This window comes from Chenopodium album, chromosome 23 (genome assembly GCF_948465745.1).
Source record: "Chenopodium album chromosome 23, dcCheAlbu1.1, whole genome shotgun sequence".
Taxonomy (NCBI): Eukaryota; Viridiplantae; Streptophyta; class Magnoliopsida; order Caryophyllales; family Amaranthaceae; genus Chenopodium; species Chenopodium album.
The window spans coordinates 34,232,540-34,255,143 of NC_137856.1; the positions used below are offsets into that span (position 1 = coordinate 34,232,540).

The following is a 22,604-nucleotide window of genomic DNA, read 5'->3' on the forward strand; positions in this document are numbered from 1 at the left end:
TTATAGTCATCAGACTCATTCAAGGATATGCTATCTATTCTGGAAAAAAGGTGGTCAGAGATTTGGAATCCTATGGTTTCTTCTAGATTTTGTTTGGAGTGGATTTGTAGAGAGTTTAGAGTTACAGTAGAGGAAGAGAAGTTTATAGGCCCAATCAACAGGTTTCTAATTTGATCAGCTTGGAGCCAATTATCTTCCCAGAAGTTAATTGAATCCCCCCTCCCTGCTTCCTATTGGAGGCTATGTTTAAATAGCTCCCATCCCCTGCCTACAGCCATCCAAATGTGAGATCCTTTATTAAAGGGGGTAGGCCTTTGTTTATTCATGATATATTTCTCATAAAGGATATTCCCAGCCCAATTTGATCTAGTATCAACCACCCAACACAACCTGGTTAGCCCCATGAGGTTAGCATCAGAATTTTTTAAAAAACCCAGACCACCTTTACTTTTCTCTCTGCAAATGTTTTTCCAAGATATCCATGGAATTTTCCTAGACTCAGAGGACCCCCCCCCCCCCCCCCAAAGGAAGTTAAGGCAAATGGAGTCAAGCTTGTTTAAAATGAATTTAGGCAGATTGATGCAGGACATGAAATATCTAGGAATTGACAGCATGGTGGATTGAAGCAGAGTTATCCTTCCAGCCTTGGATAAGGTTTTGGATTTCCAAGAGGAGAGTTTGTTGCCCATTTTTTCAATCAAAAAAGACAGATGCCTTCTGTTTGGCTTTTTCTCAGTTAAGGGAAATCCCAAATAGGTGCCTAGGTCATTTGACTTGCTCACATTTAGAGTTTGCTCAAAATCATCAATGATTTGAAGAGGGGTGTTTTTTGAGAAAAACATTTGACTCTTTCCTTCATTTATTTTCTGACCAGAGTAAGAACAGAAATTTTCAAGAGTTTTAGAAAGGGAAGCTAGAGTTTTCTGATCAGCAACTCCAAAGAGGAGTACATCATCAGCAAAAAGAAGATGAGATATATCAGTTTTTCCCCCCCTAAACCTGAAAGGCTTCCACCTTTTCTGCTGACATTCCTCATGGACCATTCTAGATAGGTACTCAAGGCAAAGAATGAAAATGTAAGGGGATAAAGGGTCTCCTTGTCTAATACTACCTCTAGAGGGTTTGAAAGGCTGGGAAAGCTTCCCATTGATGAGAATCTGGGAAGATACAGTGGTTATGCAAGACATGATGAGGGAAATGGTTTCATTTGAGAAGTTGAAAAAGAGAAGACAATGTCTAATGAAAATCCACTCAAGTCTGTCATAAGCCTTTTCGAGATCAATTTTTAAGGCAAAGAGACCCCTAGAACCCCTTTTCTTTTTCATAGAATGAAGAATTTCTGAGGCAATGATGTAATTAACCTCAGTCCCCCTCCCTTTCAAGAAGCTATTTTGATTTGGGGAAATGATATTGTAAAGGTGAGGTCTTATTCTGTTAACTAGGATTTTTGTGAGGATTTTGTATGAAGTATTCACCAAGCTTATAGGTCTAAAGCTGGTAATAAGTGATGGGGACAAGACTTTAGGCACTAAACAGATGACAGTTTTATTACTCTCCTCAGGAACTTGTTTTTTGCTAAAGACCTCCTGTACAAACATTTGACAGTCTTGGTGGGTGAATTGCCAAGCAGATTGGAAAAAAAGAGCATGGAAGCCATCTATTCCTGGAGCTTTTAGGTGTCCAATTGAGAAGAGGGCCTCTTTGATCTCAGCAAGACCAGGGATGGAAGAACAGTCAATTTGTTGTGAAGAAGTGCAAGGTGGAGGGTTAGTTGAATGTTCAGAAGTGAAGAGATGAGAGAAATGCTGGAGGATGTGAGATTGGATTTGGGAAGGGTTTTCTATCCATTCCCCTACATTATTTTTCAGGGCAAGGATCTTGTTTCTTTTCCCTCTCAGGATAGCTGATGAATGGAAAAATTTTGTGTTTCTATCCCCATGGAGGAGCCAATCAGTTCTAGCTCTTGTTGCCCAGAATAATTCTTCTTGGTCAAGAATTTGGTTCAACTGATTTTGTAGCTGGACTTCAAGCTCAAAAAGGAAGGAGTTTGTTGGGTTTCTTTGGTAGGCTAGTTGAACTCCATTTATTCTTGCAAGGATTCTGTTTTTGGTTGTTTTTTTGTTTGAAGAATGATCTGCTGCCCAGATTTTGAGGTCAGAGGCTAGAAGTGAGGTCTTTTGAAGCAAGTTTTATTGGTATAGATGCCATTTGTTTTGAACAAAGGGAAGGAAGTCCAGATCAGAAATCCATAAGGGTTCAAACCTGAATGGTGGGTCACCAGGAAACAAAACTTGGTTTTCAGTTTGCAAGAGGAGGGGGTTATGATCAGAAGACATTCTAGGTAGATTTTTGACAGTGTTATTGGGAAATAAATGAATCCAATCATTGTTTGCTAAAAACCTATCTAGCCTCTCTAAGATGGGATTTCTTTTTTGTTTATTAAACCATGTGTATTTGTGACCCACATAACCCAAGTCTACCAAGTGACAAACATCAATTGTTTCATTAAAACATCTCATTTGATGGGTAGGGTGGGGGTTTCCCCCCATTTTTCATGGTCATAACATATTTCATTGAAGTCTCCACAGACAAGCCAAGGCAAATTTACAGAAGCACTCATATTTTTCAAGTCATTCCACATCTCAATTCTACCTCTAAAAGTAGTAGAAGCGTAAAGGGCAGTAAGAAAGGAGTGGGCAGAATTTACCTGCACTACAGTATGTATAGCACGAGGTTCTTTGGAGACAATTGAGATATTGTGACATCCCGAGTTCCACAAGAGAAGAATCCCCCCAGAATAGCCGATTGGATCCACCACTTCATGAGAGTTGTAAGGAAGGTTTAAGACGATTTCTTCGCAGCTTAATTTTGAAACTTTGGTCTCGGTGAGAATTATGATGTCAGGATTGTGATCATGGATTAGCTGACGAATTAACCTCTTGAAACCATCCCTCGCAATTCCTCTAGCGTTCCATAGGAGGATATTCATTCCCGGCTTCATGATTGGTAGTTTCGAGAGTTCTTTTCTGGTTGCATAAGCCGCGTTGTTGTTGAGTTCGACATACTTCCCCAGGTAGTTGCTGAACATTGATGTCGTGTTCATTTTTATCTTGATTCCCGACATCCTTGTTTCTCCTCCTTTCAACTTTCCCCACCCGATTGATAGGTGGAGCTGCTGAGCCTCTTGAACTAAGTTCATCAGCTTGACGTTGTTTGTTCCTGACACTGACTGGAGCACCAGCCATTCTTCTGTAATCGACAGCGCCTTTCTTACGCTCGGAAGAACGGGCACCGGATCTAGTAGGAATTGCAACTCCCACGGGATTATCAGGAGGGAGTATTCCCTGTCCATCTTCTTCACCCACCAAGTTAGCAGGGCTTCCAGAGGTTTGCAGAGTAACCCCACATCCTGAAGTGATGGTATATGTGCCGGGACTAACTGGAAGGGGTTGTCCGGCGCTGCCATTTTCAGGTTCGAGAACAGGGGATAGACATTTTCTGGGTCGAGCAGGATGCTCCTCACTGATCGTGGAGTAATGGCATGCCATTCTCCTAGTAGACCCTGAGCATAGTAGGATGTCAAGTCTATCATTGTTTCTGGGTAAGTCATTATCGGTTTGGTTTTTGTGAGCATATTTCTGGCAATTCAGCCTCTCATAATGCTATGATTTTCTAAACAAACTCATTTAATCATACAAGTTTCATCAAAGAACATCTTACACACAAAGTCATTGTTCCTAAAATAAAATTATTGTACATTTGTACCTGCCTACTTCTGATTCTCAAGCTTACTCTAGATCAGTTAGACAGCTCCAGTGTAGCATTGCAAGAATTCGCATGTCCTGCAGTCGAGCCACTCAATCCTTGTGATGGTATATCTCAAATGTATCAATACTACTGCACCTGTAGTCAAACAAGTCTCACAAATTCTGTGTACAAAGACTATGCAATCACTCATCACGCCTCATAATCATCATAGAGGTTAAAGTCATTAAACCATACAAATTCAGTCAAAAATTGTCGCTATAAGATTCAAAGGATAAAATACCTGTTATTTTTTTTCTAGCATAGTGCATTCCACTGCATTGTTCTTCACATTTACTGCAATCAGGTAGCCTGAGGTTATAATAACTAATTTCCAAATTTTTGGAAATCAAAGTTGTCTCTCCACTCACTTAAGAAAGAAAGGCACTATTGTTATCCAACGAAAAGAAACTGGGACAGCCAGACAGGAATTTCTTCATACTAATCAGGGTGATTAATAGACTTATCTTTCAGAGATCAAAGTTGAGCAACAGATTTGACGCATTTAAAATTTCAAATCATAACCTAAACTGAACAGCAGAACAGCTGAGTCCACAAACAGCATATTAATCGAATTTACAAAACTTTGTCATACTTCACTTGAACTCTCAAAACCCCCAAAAAAGAACAAATCTACTATGAGTATCTAGTTATTGACTGATTACTTCCTAAAACTTGACAAATTTAATCTGATCATAAAACAAGCCCATATTATAATACAAAATTGATCATTTAATCACTACCTTCCTGCATGATTAAGCTTCTCCATTTTAACTACCCACCCCTTGAAGCTTTATTCTCCAGAGTTTTATGTAACCTCCAAAGAGCAGATTCGGCAGTAGCATCACAATGTCTCACACCAGGACATTTACTACTTTCATCCCATCTCTTGCAAGGCGCGGGTATATCACAAATGTAGCAATAGCACTGCAATTGAACCAAACAATACATCAATAACTGCCCATTATTCCATCAACACTTCAACATAATCTCAAAACTGAACAAACATGTAACACTCATAAGCATGACAATAAGAAAAATACCATTTTGCAATGAAGATCATGAGGAACCTCCTTAAAAGGATGGGTGGCACAAAGGTGTCTTGGATGTGGGTAATCCCTACAAGCCACCTGCCATAAATAATATATCAACCATCACTATCATCAAGACACTAACATCGATTTCAACATAATCTTTAGTACATCAATGGAAATCTTTCAATCCGAAAAAATAATTCCAATTCAGTAAATATTAAGTGAAGTGAACAAGGCCGTAGATTACAACACACTAAGGCTTTGATTGATTGATTAAATAAATATCGAAATGAACAAGGCCTTATATAACAACACACTCATTTTTTTATGAAATAAAAGGTCACATAATTGTCATCAATATGATCATACCAAAAAACAAAAAAAACAAAAAAAAAACATGCCCATAATTAAAATCAAAACCATATAATACTAGCCAAAAAAAACATTGAAACATAGTATATACCTTCCCCTTTTCAGCCAAAATCAAAACATCATCAACATCGGATTTATAAGAAATAGACAAATTAGAAAATTTATCCAATTCATAAGGATCATATTCCAATATAAAACAATCCTCAACTTCTTCAACCTTCTTCAAATCATCTCCTTTCTTCACACAAACCATACTTTTAACCTCATCATCATCAACAGTAGGATCATATTCCAATATAAAACAATCTTCAACCTCCTCAACCTTCTTCACATCTTCCTTCTTCTTTACACTAACCATTGAATTCAAACTCGGACACACTCCACCATTGTTGACCCCACTACCACCATTACTGAAAACCCTATTGTGGGGCCTACTATTTTTTCTGTGGGTCTGTATAGGGAGCCAACCATTATATTTCTTATCACAATTCATAGAATAATGACCAAAAATTCCGCAACGAAAACACATAACCCCAGAAATCTTAGTTTCTGGGCAATTACTGGAATTATGACCAGATTTTTTGCAGAAACTACAGTTACTCTGAATTGGGACGACATTAATGGCTTCCAGAGAATGTGGGGGGTTTAAACTGTTGAAGATAGTGTTGTATTTGACGCGGTCGCCTTCTTTGATGGTGTTTGATGAGAGAGAAAGTGGGCTGATGTAAACTTCTGAGAAGCAGGGGTTGTCCGGAAGTATGTAGCCGATGCCCTGTGAATCGAGCCACTTTACTTTTCCGGTTAGCTTTGGTGTTTCTGAGTTCTTTGATCCATGGTTATTGGCCGCCATTGATGAAGGTGTTTGAAGGTTTTAGGACGATAATTTTGGAGTGCTGAAGAAGTAAACTCTGACACTAAAAGACGATTTAACAGAATAATTTGGGTTTTGGTTGTTTATAAGTATTAAATTTTATTTTATGTTTTTTTAATTCAATCTAAATAAGTACGGGCGGTACAGGGTTACTCGGTCGATTAGAGGTTACTCACCCCGCCCTTGTCGCTCTCTAAACCAAATCTAATCTAATATTATATATATAAAGGGGAGATTTTCTCGAGATTTTAGAGCGCCACGTAGGATCTAATTTTCTTAGCGCGCCATGTAGGATTATAAATCTTAGTAATAGCCAATTAAATAAGAGATTATTAATTTCTTTTAGAATTAAATAATTCAAATGCCACGTAAGCAAAATTAGCGAATGAGATTTTTAAGTTTAAAATAATTAAATATTAAATATTATCTTTTAATATTAGGAATTTTATCTAAATATATAACAAATTTTAGCTAATAAATACAAAAAAAAATTAAAAAAAAAAAAATCAAACAAACCATGCATCGCACGGGCTTCATCTAGTAAATAAATAAATCAAAATCAAAATAAATAAAAATAAAAAACATATGCAATTTTTTGAGTTTTTTAGGACAATAAATCGATCATGCATAGGGCAATTATCTTTCCAAACATGATGCTCACATTTGCAACAGTATAGAATGTGCTCCGGGACAAGTTGGTCAACTGAGGCTAAAACAAATCATATAGCAACCCATCTAATCAGAGGTAAAACAAAATAAAAACTCAAATTGCTTGAGGTGATTAATGTGCAGATACAAAACAAGGTTTTTCTCATCCTTAATCGTGATCTGCAAGGACTGCTTCGGATGAAACTTATAGTTCTACAGTGGCTCTTCCTCGTCTTAATTCTAGTCCAAAATCAATCTTGCTGAAGTAAGGTGAAGCCAAGCTTTGACAATGATCTAAGAAGAGTGAACAGGTTTTTTCCATGGCAGAAGGAATGGACTGATTCATAAGAAAACAAAAAGCAGCAAAAGTGGCTTATCTGCAAAGATAAGCAGCCTAAAATCAGTAACATCCAACAGAAAAACTGTGAAATCTTCTGCACTTTACTCCAGTAGGTTGTTAAACATCATCATAAATACATACGAAGTATTTCACTAAAAGCATATTTAATAACAAAAATATTTTTCAACAAAAGAATAATTACCTTTCTGCTTTGTCTATCAGTAGAGGCAGCATGACATAGGTTCATGATCATGGATCCTACACCCAATAACTGCTTTCGTGTGTATGTCATGGATGTAGCAAACAGCACTGCAACTTATGCCTTCACTCAATTCGAATCACAAAGATGAAGTAAAATATCTGTTAAGAAAATAGATTTTGAATATTAAATAACTGAAACTGATGCCTACAACTATCCACCAAAACACAATAAACTGCACATGTTATTGTGTTAAGTTAATTTTTTTTTGGTTTAAAGAAGTTTACTGACAAAATTACCTGGCAGCTCTTGATCATACGAGTAGTTACAAAGTATTTCCGAAAGGAGCTCCAAAACTTTACATGATCATAAAGATCAACACCATGATGAAAGATCCACCAGTTTGCCTTTTTCACATCTACCTTAACAAAAAACACTGAGGTAACTCATTATGGCTCACAACACCACCTTGCAAAGTTACAAGGGCTCCATCCTTCAGGCTTTTGTAAATGCCGCATTGCCAACAGAATGTCCAAAACCACATCCAATTTAACCCCACCACAGCCATTAGGACTGCCAATTTTCCATTATATCACTTGAAACTGGCATGTCCACTATACCAAGTTACCAACCGCATGTTTTCTAAACACCAGTAACCCCTTTAGTAGCAACAATGTCTAGGTACTGCCCTGTTCGTAACATTAATAGCTGTCAACTACCCCAATGATAGTAGCCACCGGTTCTTCTTAAGTTTATTTGGGTTTAATTTCCATTAAAGCCGTGACCTTTTATGTAGCCCTTGCTATAATATGTATACACTAGTTCAGCAGTTCAGCCTCTTGCCTCTTCTGATCCCTGTGTCCTTAATACTTGAAATTCATGTGTAGAACAATGGTTTGATTCAGGATTCTAGATCCTTCAGTCATTTCCACAAGATGAGGCTACATAAAAAAAGTCAAAGTAGCACTAAAATCATTGCTTTTTTAAATAATAAGCTGGAAAAGATACTGAACAGACATCGGTTTTCCTTCATATTGAAATGGAAGATATGAGAAAGCTAATTTCCATTAAAGTCAAGTCACAGCAAGAAATGACAGTAAATACCATAGAAAAGCTTTGACAATTACTGGAAGCCATTTAAATGAGACAGAGCACTCTTAATTCTAAATGTGTCTACCAACATTAAGAACTCCAATTAACCTCTAAAAAATGCCATATCTCGTATAGTTGGGGGCAATAGTGGAGAAAATTTTCAAAACATTGGAGAACTTAAATCAGCAAAACATGTAAATTTGCAAAAGCAAGCTAATCAAATTAATGAATTGTACATCTGTTCATCATTATTTACGTTAAAAAAAATTTCGCACATTTCATGCTATAATATGTATACACTAGTTCAGCAGTTCAGCCTCTTGCCTCTTCTGATCCCTGTGTCCTTAATACTTGAAATTCATGTGTAGAACAATGGTTTGATTCAGGATTCTAGATCCTTCAGTCATTTCCACAAGATGAGGCTACATAAAAAAAGTCAAAGTAGCACTAAAATCATTGCTTTTTTAAATAATAAGCTGGAAAAGATACTGAACAGACATCGGTTTTCCTTCATATTGAAATGGAAGATATGAGAAAGCTAATTTCCATTAAAGTCAAGTCACAGCAAGAAATGACAGTAAATACCATAGAAAAGCTTTGACAATTACTGGAAGCCATTTAAATGAGACAGAGCACTCTTAATTCTAAATGTGTCTACCAACATTAAGAACTCCAATTAACCTCTAAAAAATGCCATATCTCGTATAGTTGGGGGCAATAGTGGAGAAAATTTTCAAAACATTGGAGAACTTAAATCAGCAAAACATGTAAATTTGCAAAAGCAAGCTAATCAAATTAATGAATTGTACATCTGTTCATCATTATTTACGTTAAAAAAAATTTCGCACATTTCATGCTATAATATGTATACACTAGTTCAGCAGTTCAGCCTCTTGCCTCTTCTGATCCCTGTGTCCTTAATACTTGAAATTCATGTGTAGAACAATGGTTTGATTCAGGATTCTAGATCCTTCAGTCATTTCCACAAGATGAGGCTACATAAAAAAAGTCAAAGTAGCACTAAAATCATTGCTTTTTTAAATAATAAGCTGGAAAAGATACTGAACAGACATCGGTTTTCCTTCATATTGAAATGGAAGATATGAGAAAGCTAATTTCCATTAAAGTCAAGTCACAGCAAGAAATGACAGTAAATACCATAGAAAAGCTTTGACAATTACTGGAAGCCATTTAAATGAGACAGAGCACTCTTAATTCTAAATGTGTCTACCAACATTAAGAACTCCAATTAACCTCTAAAAAATGCCATATCTCGTATAGTTGGGGGCAATAGTGGAGAAAATTTTCAAAACATTGGAGAACTTAAATCAGCAAAACATGTAAATTTGCAAAAGCAAGCTAATCAAATTAATGAATTGTACATCTGTTCATCATTATTTACGTTAAAAAAAATTTCGCACATTTCATGCTATAATATGTATACACTAGTTCAGCAGTTCAGCCTCTTGCCTCTTCTGATCCCTGTGTCCTTAATACTTGAAATTCATGTGTAGAACAATGGTTTGATTCAGGATTCTAGATCCTTCAGTCATTTCCACAAGATGAGGCTACATAAAAAAAGTCAAAGTAGCACTAAAATCATTGCTTTTTTAAATAATAAGCTGGAAAAGATACTGAACAGACATCGGTTTTCCTTCATATTGAAATGGAAGATATGAGAAAGCTAATTTCCATTAAAGTCAAGTCACAGCAAGAAATGACAGTAAATACCATAGAAAAGCTTTGACAATTACTGGAAGCCATTTAAATGAGACAGAGCACTCTTAATTCTAAATGTGTCTACCAACATTAAGAACTCCAATTAACCTCTAAAAAATGCCATATCTCGTATAGTTGGGGGCAATAGTGGAGAAAATTTTCAAAACATTGGAGAACTTAAATCAGCAAAATATGTAAATTTGCAAAAGCAAGCTAATCAAATTAATGAATTGTACATCTGTTCATCATTATTTACGTTAAAAAAAATTTCGCACATTTCATTCTCAAAAGGCAAACAAGTCCTATACATTCCTACCCTGTTCTGCTGATTATGTTGGAATCAGCATCTGAATTTGACTATAAAAAAAGGTACATAAGAAAAATTGTTCAGTAGCAGTAGCACCTCTACTTACCTTTCATGGTCTTCTTCTTCCTTAGCTCCTTAGCGAGACTCCATAATTTAGAGCCACTATAAGCATGACAAAGTATATATCCAATATAGGAAGGGTCTACAAGTTCTTCACTCCATGTATCGCAAGGTGCAGGTATTTCACATACATAGCAATAGCACTGCAATCAACGAGAGAACAAATAGTGATTATGCACTCCTTTAACACTAAAGGTGGGATTAAATTTACCCCCAACAACTAAGATAAGAGTACCATTTTGCAATACATCTCATGAGGAGTTGTGTCAAAAGGGTGTGTGGCACACAGGTACCTTGGATGTGGGTAATCCTTACAAGCCACCTGTCCATCAAATTACATTCACCATCATTATCAACATCAATATCATCATAATAATCTAATATTCTTAATTCAAACATACCCATAATCCTAGAAACAAAGACAGCAATCATTCATCAAATCATCATCCTAACTTAGCAATTGAGCATATTACTCCGGCTCTTCCATTCGCCTAAACTTTTCATACACTCCGACTCGGGTACATTTCAGGATCAAGGAAGCTCATTCATAATATGACCAAGTCATAAGCTTACATAAGTACTCCAAATGAGTATCCAAGTCCAAACAACATAATTATTCAATTATTCTCAATCAACATACCAAACATGCTCATTTTACAAGATTATGCATACATTATTAAACAAAGCATTTCCATTTAGCAGTTTTAGCTACAAAAAACACATTATAATAACAAATAATCACAATGATCATATTAGAAAACACAATTATACCTGCCCTTTTGCCGCCAAAATAGATACATCTTCAGAGTTGTCATCAGATAAAGACAAGTTAGAAAAGTTAAGAGGTTCATTAGGATCAAACTCCAAAATAAAACAATCTTCAACTTCCTCAACCTTCTTCACATCTTCTGCATTCTTCACACATACAATTGACCTTACTACCTCACAATCCTCCTCTTCTTCCTCCTCCGCCTCCGCCTCCTCCTCCTCCTCCATCTCCTCCTTCACCTTCTCCTTCCTTTCGGTATCGGCCCCGCCTCGGCCATCGTTGCTTTCATTAGGATCAAACTCCAATATAAAGCAATCCTCAACCTCTTCAACCTTCTTCACATCTTCTCTCTTCTTCACACAAACAACTGAACTCGAAGTGGACCCCACTGACAAACTTCTACCCACTAGTCCGCCATTGGAGGACACAGGAGAAGAACTCTTCCTATCACAATTCCTAGCAAAATGCCCAATTAACCCACATCAATAACATCTAACCCTAGAAATTTGAAACCCTTTACGACATTCTTTAGTGGTATGATCGAATTTTCTGCATTTGAAACACTGGGTTTTAATTAGGATGATGTCAATTGCTTCAAATTGAGGGTTTGATTCGCTGAATTTGATACTGAATTTAACTCGGTCACCTTCTTTGATGGTGTTTGAGGAGAGAGAAGATGGAGAAGCAATTACCTCCATGTCTGGAACTATGTACCCTTTGCCTTGTTTGTCGATACGCTTCATTGTTCCTGTGTATGTCTTCGTCTTCTTGTCGTTGTTGTCCGCCATTGATGAACAGAGAAAATTGGGAAAGTTAATGGTTTTTTTTTTTTTTTCACCAGTAAGGGAGAAGGCCCGAGTCAAGTCTAGATGAGTGAGGATTATGAAATTAGCATATCAAGTTTGTCGTCCACATTTATTTACCTCGTGTCTCGTCTATATTTTTTTTTTTGAGGGAATGTGTCTCGTCTATATTATTGTTCTTTTGAGTTTTCTTTAATTTTAAGTGCAAAATGCATTTATAACAAATTCTTTAACAAATCCTCAATTAAATCATTGGATACCTTCATACAATCATACCTCTTTAATATAGCCATTTATAACTTTTGGTATGTCAAGTAGAGAAAACTTTTTTTTTATAAGGGCAAGTAGAGAAAACTTTTTTTTTATAAGGGCAAGTAGAGAACCTTTGATTACATTTCAAACGATGTAAGAATTTTTTGCAAAAACACAAAAAGAACAATATATGTAAATAATGAAAAGACATGTAATTTGTATTACAATGATTGAGAAAAGATCCATTTATTTCAATTCAATTTTCCAGTTGTTCATTCATACAAGTTCATTTATAGCAATCCGTTATAAACTTTAAATTTTATTATAAATAAAGGTCAATAGAATTAGACACTTGTGTAATTATTATTTTTTTTCCCAACAATCTAAAATATGTTAGTTTTATGAAAATTAGATAATACACCCGGGTGTACCATGTGCATGGTGCACCTGGGTAAACAAAAAAAAGCGGAAAGAACATACCTATGTTTGACAAAAAAAACATACCTTTAATATGTTCTTTGAGTGTGATCAGTGTGTTCTTTGAGTATAATTACTAGATTAGCCCCGTGCGATGCACGGTTTTAAAATAATAACCTAAATAAATTTCAGACTCGATCTTTAGCACATGTTGAGAGAAAATAACTACTTTCAAAGTAGTACTTTCTAATTAAATATAAAAATATAATTTTCAAAAATTCAAATTTTTCACATATTTTTTTATTTAATTAAAATATATTATTAATTATTTTTAACAACTATTTGTAAATAATAAAATAGGGTAATATGCGTAGATTACTTACCTTTTAAAATTCAATTTGAATTTAATTTCCAAAACAATGTTAAATAGAATAGCTTAAAAAGGGGAAAAAACAACAACATGACATCATCTTTGCATTTTGGCGGGAAAAAAATTAAATAAGAGAGTGACACATAAGCAGTGATGACGTCAGCGGTTGTTACTTTAGTAATATTTATAGATTTATAGATATGTTCTTTATATTTTTTTTTTTTGGTGTTTAGAGAGCCACAAAGGCGGGGGTGAGAATCGATCCTAGGATCTCCTAGAATCGGGAGGGAAGCTCTAACCACTTGAGCTATCTCTCACTCTATATTTTCTTTATATTATAACTTATGTTATTTAACATATGTTGCTTAATCATATTCATATATGTTTTTTTGGGTTTAATAATACAAAGTATGTTCATTGAATTTGGTGCGTATGTTCTTTAAGGTCGTAGTGACGCACAAATTCTATTTTTATTATCATATGTCATATTTAAACTACTTTTATTATCGTATGTTCTTTACGTTTGATCCGTGTGTTACTTAGGTATTAACTATATGTACTTTACATTATAAATTATTATGGGAAGTTGATTTTTTTGGAGAGATACAATACTAATTTTTGGGGAAATTAAATCTTTGGTAAAGATTTTTAAAGAGGTGATCAACATTAGCATGACTCGCAGCCCGACCCGATCCAACCTGAAACAGGGTGGGTTTGGGCAAGCCTAAAAATGCATTTTTAGTTAAAATTCGAACCGGCCCCGAAAAAAGCCCGAAAACCCGCTACTTTTTCACGGGTTTGGGCATGAGAAACTATGGTATGGCCCGACCCTACTCGATTTTTTATCACCTCTAAATTTTTTTCGTTAATGTATAATTTTTCAGAAATTTTTTATTAAGTTTTTATTTCATTCTTTTTGTTATATCTTTATGTTCTTTGGTAATGTGTGTTTTTGTCAAATACAAACATGTTCTTTGTCAAATACATGTATGTTCTTTATGAAATACACGATGTTCTTTCCGCCTTTTTATTTATTTACCCGGGTGTACGATGAGCACTGTACACCCGTGTGTATAAACCACGGATTTTTAGTTTTATACTTAGTTTTCAATATTTAGTTGTGAAAAAAGGCCGCTTTAAGCTAATAAAACTTTCCGCCAACAATTTTAGATAAAAGAGTTTTTTTTTTTTTAATTTTTTTTTATTTTGGGTGGGGGGAATAGAAAAATTACATATAGAAAAGAAAATGTAGAAAATTGAACCAAAATCTCATGCTTTTGTGACAAATAATCATTTACCATTAGTCCATTACCACAATTTCATATCTACACTTCTTAGTTCTTACCATAACATTACAACTAAAAGTTGCATATCCTTTTTAACAAAATGCACTAAGTGCTACTAGTCGACTACCATAACTCTAAGCATGAATTTAACTTGATTTCTTTCAACTTTACAAAAAGTAGCAAATAATTTAACTAGCATTCTCAATCAATTAGGGGTTTTGAGCCTCGGTTTTTTTAGCCTTTAGCAACTTCCAGATTTCATCATCATCATTAGTTGCATCACAGTGCTTCAACCCTTTTGTCCATTCTTTGCAAGGAGCCGCCATTTCACATACATAGCAATAACACTGCCAAAATACTCAAATTAATTAATAAAAATTTGTATTAAAAACCTCAAAATTATCAAAATTCTAAATAAAATTAAGAATTTTACCATATTGCAATGGGATTCATGGGGTGTTTTCTCAAATGGGAATTTGACACAGAGATGTCTTGGATGTGGGAAATCTCTACAAGCCACCTGAAATTAAATCAATTCAATTTAAGTTAAATTAAACCCATTTCAGAATTTCTTGTTAATTTTACAAATTGGCTAAGAATTTGAAGAATATTAAAATGAGGATTGGAAAATACCTGTCCATTTTCAGCAAGAACAGAGACATCTTTATCGTCGCAAAGATCTGAACTTTTGGAGAGAGAAAGTGTGGAAAAATTTGCAGGCTCAGAAGGATCAAAATCCAAAATGAAGCAATCTTCAAGTTCTTCAATCTTTTTCATATCAATTGTTTTGTTTTTCAGGCAAAAAACTGCTCTGATTGGGGAATCATCTTCTAAAGATGGCGATAATTCGATTGAATTGTTCAATTTTTTTACACCCATTTTGGATTGTTTGAATTTTTTGTAAAAAAGAATGGATTTTGAGTATTAAGTTTTTGGGGTTTGAGGGAGCGGAGTGATGTAATTGATGTGTTGGTGAAGATGGTATTGGGAACATGAAATATGACCGTTGGAGTGAGTTTGTGAGTGTTTCTTACAAAATTTAATTGATGGGCCTGAGCCTTGGACAGTAAACAAGGTTGATAAATCATTTTATTCTAGGCCCTTTTAACAGAATTTGAAATCTATAAATTTTTATTTTTTGTGGGAAATTTTGTCAAAAACCACCCGTTAAAAACACTTTTTTGTCAAAAATCACCCGAAAAAAATTTTGTTGTCTGGAACCACCCAATTTTAAAAATTAGTTGTCAAACACCACAGGAGTCTATTTTCCGGCATTGACCCAGAACCTCGGCGTTGACCCTACCCCTGTGCCTTGCACGTGACTTGTAATGAACCCCTCCCTTATCTCTCTCCTCTCTCTGCAAGCTAGCTCCATTTTTGTTGTAATGAACCCCTTGAATTTTCAGCTACTCCCTCCCCTTCCCCTGACTAACCCTTTCTGGCCAACCTCTCCCTCTTCCCCTGTCTTTTTGGGTGTCGTGTCACCGTTCTTTGTTAGCAGCGCACCTTCTAGGTCTTCAATAGGTCAAAGATTAAAGATGCTCCTTGCCAAATTACTGGAATTAAAATGTCGAAACTATACAATTGGTGGCGAATTGATGTTTGTAGGTGCAAATTGGTGAAATTTATGGTGTTGTAGGTGGCGAATTGGTGAAATTTATGTTGTTATTGGTGGGCGAAGTTGGCGGTGTAGATGTTGCGCTGGCGATGTGGATGTTGTGTATTGCATCTGGTGCGATGGTGCGATGTGCGTTGGCAGGTGTGGCTGGGTTGCTGGCTTGCTGCGGTGTTAGGCTGTTGTTTGGACTTGTAGCCTTGTAGGAGATGCTAGTAGCAGGGTCTATGGGTGACGCTAGAAGTGAAAGTGAGATCTCCATGAACAATAATGGAGCTGATAGAGAGAGGAGAGAGATAGAAAAGAGAGAGGAGAGATAAGGAAGAGGAGAGATAAGGGAGGGGTTCATTACAAGTCACGTGCAAGGCACGGAGGTAGGGTCAATGCCGGAATTCTGGGTCAATGCCGGAAAATAGACTCCTATGGTGTTTGACAACTAATTTTCAAAAGTGGGTGGTTCCATACAACAAAAAATTTTTCGGGTGGTTTTTGACAAAAAAAAATATTTTTAACGGGTGGTTTATGACAAAATTTCCTTTTTTGTGTTTACATTAGTCTCTTTTCGATCTGTTTTGTTTTGGGTGCTTTAAGAGCCATATGGACAGGGGATAAGAAACGATATTAAGATTTTCTAGAATTGAAAGGGAATCACTCTAATCTGTCTGTTAATGTTTCTCTCAATTAAGTTTTTGGTTTGTCTCTTAATCTCTTTTAAAGTTTTCAATACTACAAATAGTCGGTCAAATATAATCAAATCTTATTATTACCCATGTTTGGTTTCAGAACTTTTCTTTTTTTTGTTTATCAATTACTCATAAACAATGATTTTAAAAGTGATTTCACAAAATAGACAAAGATGATAGCATTTTCTCTCTTATCTGGGTTTGGCTCATATATGCTACAATGAACTCAATATGATTGGTACATTGATATCTTATTAAGCACAAAGCTTGATCGTTCAATGGTAGGTCAATTAGGTACAAAGTCATTTCAAATTGTACAATTACTGAATGATAAGAATTCACTATTACTCAGTAGTTAGTCAATCAGAGTAACATGCCAAGCCAAAATTCAAGGCAAGGGTTAATAAGGATGAATCCCACCAACTAAGAAAAATTAAACCATACTAACTCTTGCCTATCGTATATTGAGAAACTGGTGAAACTTTCTTAAGCAAAAAGTGTCATATCATATCAATTGAAAAATATATTGTCAAAATAAGAGCTACGAGTAGTAAAATTAAGAAAAAAATTGTAGATAAAGCCCTAAAGAGCTGAAAAAATAACCTATAAATGTAGTAAGATTAATTTAACATTATCTACACCAATATGTAACCCCATGAGTTGTGTATACATCATAGGATTTGCATATATCATTGCCCACACATCATAAGAGTTAACAAAAACCATCTAGCTCAATTATTGCCTTAAGAAGTTAAGAACCATATGAGTGTTTTGTCATAAATGTCCAGATATTTTTATTGTTAAAGGAAATGCAATTAATGTTTACATGTAATTTTAAAAGCTGCATATATCATTACCCATATAATAATAGTGTCAAAGATCAATATAATAACATTAAAAAGTACTTATAAACGGACAAAGGGAGTATAAATGACGCGATGTCTAAAAAAATTAGCTTGGTGCAGGAGAACTCATACAGTTTTATTTACCAAACATTGGTAGAACAAGTCTTTGAAACAAAAGTTGATCATATAGTTTCACACTTCAAGTAATCAAACTATAGAAAAAAATATAATATCAACAGTAATGATTGAGACGAAAATCAAGACGAGTAGAAAGTAGTAGTATGATTTTGTTTTCCTTTCTACATTCCTTTAGTCCCACAGGAGTTGGTGAAGGGTTGGTGAGGGAGTTGCCGAGTCACAAAAAAACTACTACGGAGTACGTCTAACAAAGTAACTTCAAATATGCCCGACTTGTTTTTCAGTGACAAAAAGATCAAGGGTAACATCTACTCCAACTTGGATTCTTCAGTTACAACCTATATTTGTGTACTTTCATGCATGGTCCTATGTTTAATTCATTTTCTTATTTTCAATAGTTTATACAAGTACTCTAGAAGTTATACTCTATAGCTTTTTATATAAAACAATTGATTGTATGAGTCGTATGCTATTTTGCATGTAAATGATTTGTTAAACAATACAAGCTACAAATATATTTATTGATGTAATATCATACAGAAACACATATCATAAGGTTTTTATTATGCACTCGAATTAATTTTAAATCCTAAATATAAAGGTAGACATAAAACAAAAATATACCCATCATATTTACACAATATAATCATTCTTTGTTTATGTGGTCATTGACAACACATTTGATCAATACTGCTTACTTTAGTACTAAGCAGATTTTTTCAAAAACATTCGGCAAGGTATTGAAAATCGGTTGCAAAGCATAGTTTTTTTTTTTTTTTTTTTTCATAATTATTTGTTTCATCTCAAAAGTTAACTTTGAAAAGATTTACAAAAGTAACAAACATTTAAGAAATAATCAATTCAATAAGAGTTTATTTTTCATATATAGATTAGTGTTGATCCTTTTGCAAATTATGACATAAATTGATTAGTTCCTACTTTCTAGAGGTAATTAAAGTGGGAAGAAATCATCATTTTCACCATCATAATCATAATTATCTATCTCAAATAAGCTAGACAATATTATACAAATTCATATGTTTGGCAAGAAAGATAAACTACTCAAAATTGGGTCCCACACTACAAAAAGTAACCAATTGTGCTTTGAGCATAACCAACTTTGTAGTAGTGGGGTGTTGGTGGGTGAGACTTGATCACCCAATATATACACAATACACCTCTTCCCACTTCTCACCTCACTACCCTCTCATTTCCCCTGTTTTCCTCTGTTTTCCCCTGTTTTTTAACCCTGTTTTTTTCCTCTGTTTTTGTTAAATTTTTTATATCCTTACAAATCAAGACCAAAAATGGGATCGACCTCTACACAAAACACCCAAATGGGGGAAGACGAAGCGTGCTCATTCGCCATGACGGTCACAAGCGGGTCGGTCCCGCCCATGGTTCTTAAGGCAGTGATTGAGCTTGATGTACTTGAGATCATCAAACGGGCCGGTCCGGGTGCCCATCTTTCACCGGCCGAGATTACGGCCCAATTACCTTCCAAGAACCCGGATGCTGCCAACATGTTGGATAGAATGCTCAGGCTTCTTGCTAGCTATTCAATCCTATCTTACACCCTTCAAACCCGGGCCGATGGGCGGGTTGAAAGGCTATATGGGCTTGCCCCGGTTTGCCAATTCTTGACCAAGAATGAAGATGGTGTCTCTTTGGGTGCTCTGTCTCTTATGAACCAAGATAAGGTTCTCATGGAAAGCTGGTAATTTCCTTTTACTCTAACCAATCATATTTTTTTTTTAAAAAAAAAATTCAACCTTAAAATTTCCAAATTGAGGATATTTAGTTTTGTGTCTATATAGTTCAAGTGAAACTTTTTTGTCACAAACGAAATAACTTTCACGATTAATTTGTTAGAACTTTGAAGTTTGAACAAGAGATTACATTTTCTAAAATAGATTTAGATTATGATTATAAGTTCAAACACACCTATAGAAAATGAGAAGACTACTTTTTTTTTTTCATGATTTTGTTATGGTGAATCTTCGAAATTAAGAGTTTGAGACACTGTGACAAGCTGACAATTCATTTCAACTAACTTGATTTTTAGCTCTATAGGTAACCAATTAAATAAAACAAATAGTTTGAAATTTGTTAATATTGCTTCAAAATTATAGATAGCAATTCTAATTTCATTAGCCTCATGTTTTTTGTGACATTAAAGAATTAATAACACTTATATATTTAGTTCTTAGTATAGTACAAGGTTTAGTTACTTTCATCTCATACAAAGGGATTCACGATGCTTTCTAGATATTAGTGATAGTTGATAGTACATAGCAAACTCTCAACTAAAAGGAATATAGACGACACATTAATATTTTAAATTATTGGAACATCTTTAAATTCTAAAAATTTATACTACGTATTATATATTCCCTTATACCTTTTCACCATATAATTCTTTCTTTTTATATATCAATAATTTATAAATTTATTTCACATGTGATAAATTTTTCTAAGGTGGTTGGTATGAATTTGGAAATGGTTGAATTAGGAATTATAAGTACAACTGTACAAAGTTTGACTTAGACAAAATGGGTCATACTAGCTGAAAATTTTGAAGCAAACTTTGAAGTGCAAAGATTAGGAAGATGATAATTGAAATATGTCTCATAAGTCAAAAGTATAATGCGAGATCTTTATGAATTAAAAATGGTTAAATGGGACCAATATTAGGTGGCCGGGCAATAGACCATGGTTGCCACTCAAATTGTGGTTTGTTCACACACAACAACTTAAAGTCTTAGGGCTTGTTCTCTTACGTTGAAATTCAGTTTAGTTCAATTCAGTTCAGTTCGGTTCAACTCCGATCCTAATTTCCTTCTCTTATAAAAAATTCATTTCATTTCATTTCATTTCAGCTGAGTTCAGTCAATGAGAACAGACCCTTAATCTTAAGTATCTCTATAGCTTGACTTGACTCAATTAATATTGTCTGAATCTATATTATCTGAGCCTATTTCGTTATGTTTTAGTAGAACTTATAAGAAAGTGTATTACAACTTACAAGTACAACTTAACTAGGAAGTATAAACAATTAAACATGTATTTTAACTTATTTTTATTCAATAAATCGTGTTTTGTCTATATGAAATAAAACTAAACATTGTGAGATGCAAACAAATTATGTCAAAAATACAAAACAACAGCACAACAATAAAAAAAATATATAATAATAAATAAATAAATAAATAAATAAAACCAAACCTTTCGACCCAAGAAAAAAATGATAAAATACCTGGCCCATTTGATTTAAAACTGATCTGCTACAGCCCATTAATTTGGGCACGTCTTACAAAGCCCAATAGTATGGACTATGGACCACCAAAAATGGGTTTAATTTATTTGTGCAACATGCAAATTTATTGAATTTTTTTAGAGCATGATTCTCAATCTCATTTCCTTTTGTTTTTAGGTACCACCTAAAGGATGCAGTTCTTGATGGTGGCATTCCATTTAACAAAGCTTATGGAATGACAGCATTTGACTACCATGGAACAGATCCTAGATTCAACAAAGTCTTCAACAATGGAATGTCGAACCACTCTACCATTACTATGAAACGAATCCTCGATACTTACAAAGGCTTCGAGGGACTCTCAACCTTGGTGGATGTTGGAGGTGGCACTGGTGCTACTCTTAACATGATCCTCTCTAAACACCCTACTATTAAGGGTATCAACTTCGATTTGCCTCATGTTATCGAAGATGCACCCACATATAACGGTACTAAACAACATTCTCCCTAAGCACCCTACTATTAAGGGTATCAATTTTTTTATATACTTGTATCTATATGATGAGAATCACAATAACATTTGTACAATCTTTAGGAGTGGAGCACGTTGGAGGAGACATGTTCGCAAGTGTACCAAAAGGAGATGCTATGTTCATGAAGGTAGATTTCAACTTAATTTAAATTAACATTGACACATTGTTTTATAATTTGTGTATGTACAAGTACACTTTCAATAGTAAGATCATTAGTTTTAGTTTTATTAGCTTGTGAAATTCAATTCTTTGATTTATTTGTAGTGGATTTGCCACGATTGGAGTGACGAGCATTGCCTAAAGTTCTTGAAGAATTGCTATGCTTCCTTGCCAGACCATGGCAAAGTGATTGTATGTGAGTACATCCTCCCAGTGGCACCAGAAACCAGCCACGCAGCAAGGACAGTCTTCCATGTAGACGCGATCATGTTGGCACACAACCCGGGTGGGAAAGAAAGGACCGAACAAGAGTTTGAATCCTTGGCTAAAGGAGCTGGATTTGAAGGATTTAGAGTGGCTTGCTCTGCTTATGACACTAAGGTCATGGAATTTTTGAAAAAGGCAGCTTAATCAAGCATTATTGGGGGATATTAACTCAACTTATTACATGCATACTAAGAATTAAGAATTTTCTAAGTCTGATTTTGTGTATGGGGTTATGATTTTATAAAATGTTGTATACTTGTGAGTTATAATCATATGATCACCTCTTCAAAGGTGCTTTCCCTATATTAATTAATAAAATGATCAATCTTTTTACCGGAGTATAAAGGAATTTCAACTAAAACGGTTAAATTTTGTGAAGTATAATTTTCATCCATATTCAAGTAAAATAGTTAATATATGTAACAAGTATACAAGAAGGTTGAACAAGCTAAGACGAGTTACATTATAGGTTAAATTCACAAAATTGATGATTTATATATGATTTGGGTAATAAACGAATTGTTTACAAACAATACTATCACACCAGTAAAGTCAGTGCAAAAGCCTTGTTATGATATAAACCTTCCATTACTATAAGATTGTCGTCCATTGAAATTTTTTAGATCAAAGTGTGTCAATTATACAATGTCGAAGAAGTACCAAAATAGTGATATTAATTGTTTAAATTTGTTTTATACACAATGA

General features: G+C 34.7%; 3 protein-coding genes across 3 annotated transcripts; 1 reads left to right on the plus strand and 2 right to left on the minus strand.

Annotated features, from left to right (window-relative positions):
- Positions 1-6,445: 6,445 nt before the first annotated feature.
- LOC145609409 (RPM1 interacting protein 13-like) lies at positions 6,446-12,138 on the minus strand. The gene is made up of 6 exons (XM_081664903.1): positions 11,278-12,138; positions 10,742-10,828; positions 10,493-10,649; positions 7,568-9,928; positions 7,272-7,429; positions 6,446-7,106 (listed from the first exon to the last, which is right to left on the minus strand). Exons 1-4 carry the CDS (start codon positions 11,500-11,502, stop codon positions 9,906-9,908), a joined length of 492 nt encoding a protein of 163 aa, XP_081521029.1. The 5' UTR covers positions 11,503-12,138; the 3' UTR covers positions 6,446-7,106; positions 7,272-7,429; positions 7,568-9,905.
- A 2,398-nt stretch (positions 12,139-14,536) lies between these two features.
- Positions 14,537-15,633, minus strand: LOC145609667 (RPM1 interacting protein 13-like). The gene is made up of 3 exons (XM_081665122.1): positions 15,037-15,633; positions 14,837-14,923; positions 14,537-14,750 (listed from the first exon to the last, which is right to left on the minus strand). The coding sequence occupies exons 1-3, from the start codon at positions 15,280-15,282 to the stop codon at positions 14,613-14,615; spliced, it is 471 nt and encodes a 156-aa protein (XP_081521248.1). The 5' UTR covers positions 15,283-15,633; the 3' UTR covers positions 14,537-14,612.
- Positions 15,634-18,868: 3,235 nt separating this feature from the next.
- On the plus strand, positions 18,869-22,202 carry LOC145606843 (O-methyltransferase 13-like). Its single transcript, XM_081662686.1, has 4 exons — positions 18,869-19,401; positions 21,118-21,428; positions 21,536-21,600; positions 21,738-22,202. The coding sequence occupies exons 1-4, from the start codon at positions 18,992-18,994 to the stop codon at positions 22,041-22,043; spliced, it is 1,092 nt and encodes a 363-aa protein (XP_081518812.1). The 5' UTR covers positions 18,869-18,991; the 3' UTR covers positions 22,044-22,202.
- Positions 22,203-22,604: the final 402 nt, after the last annotated feature.

Coding starts and splice junctions, on each gene's coding strand:
- LOC145609409 (XM_081664903.1), bottom strand. CDS start 11,502: ATGGAGGAGGAGGAGGAGGCGGAGGCGGAGGAGGAAGAAGAGGAGGAT. Junction 10,650..10,741: donor ATGAGATGTATTGCAAAATG/GTACTCTTATCT, acceptor CGTTGATTGCAG/TGCTATTGCTATGTATGTGA. Junction 9,929..10,492: donor GAAGAAGAAGACCATGAAAG/GTAAGTAGAGGT, acceptor TTTTTTATGTAG/CCTCATCTTGTGGAAATGAC.
- LOC145609667 (XM_081665122.1), bottom strand. CDS start 15,282: ATGGGTGTAAAAAAATTGAACAATTCAATCGAATTATCGCCATCTTTA. Junction 14,924..15,036: donor TTCTTGCTGAAAATGGACAG/GTATTTTCCAAT, acceptor ATTTAATTTCAG/GTGGCTTGTAGAGATTTCCC. Junction 14,751..14,836: donor ATGAATCCCATTGCAATATG/GTAAAATTCTTA, acceptor GTATTTTGGCAG/TGTTATTGCTATGTATGTGA.
- LOC145606843 (XM_081662686.1), top strand. CDS start 18,992: ATGGGATCGACCTCTACACAAAACACCCAAATGGGGGAAGACGAAGCG. Junction 19,402..21,117: donor AAGGTTCTCATGGAAAGCTG/GTAATTTCCTTT, acceptor TTTTGTTTTTAG/GTACCACCTAAAGGATGCAG. Junction 21,429..21,535: donor AGATGCACCCACATATAACG/GTACTAAACAAC, acceptor TACAATCTTTAG/GAGTGGAGCACGTTGGAGGA.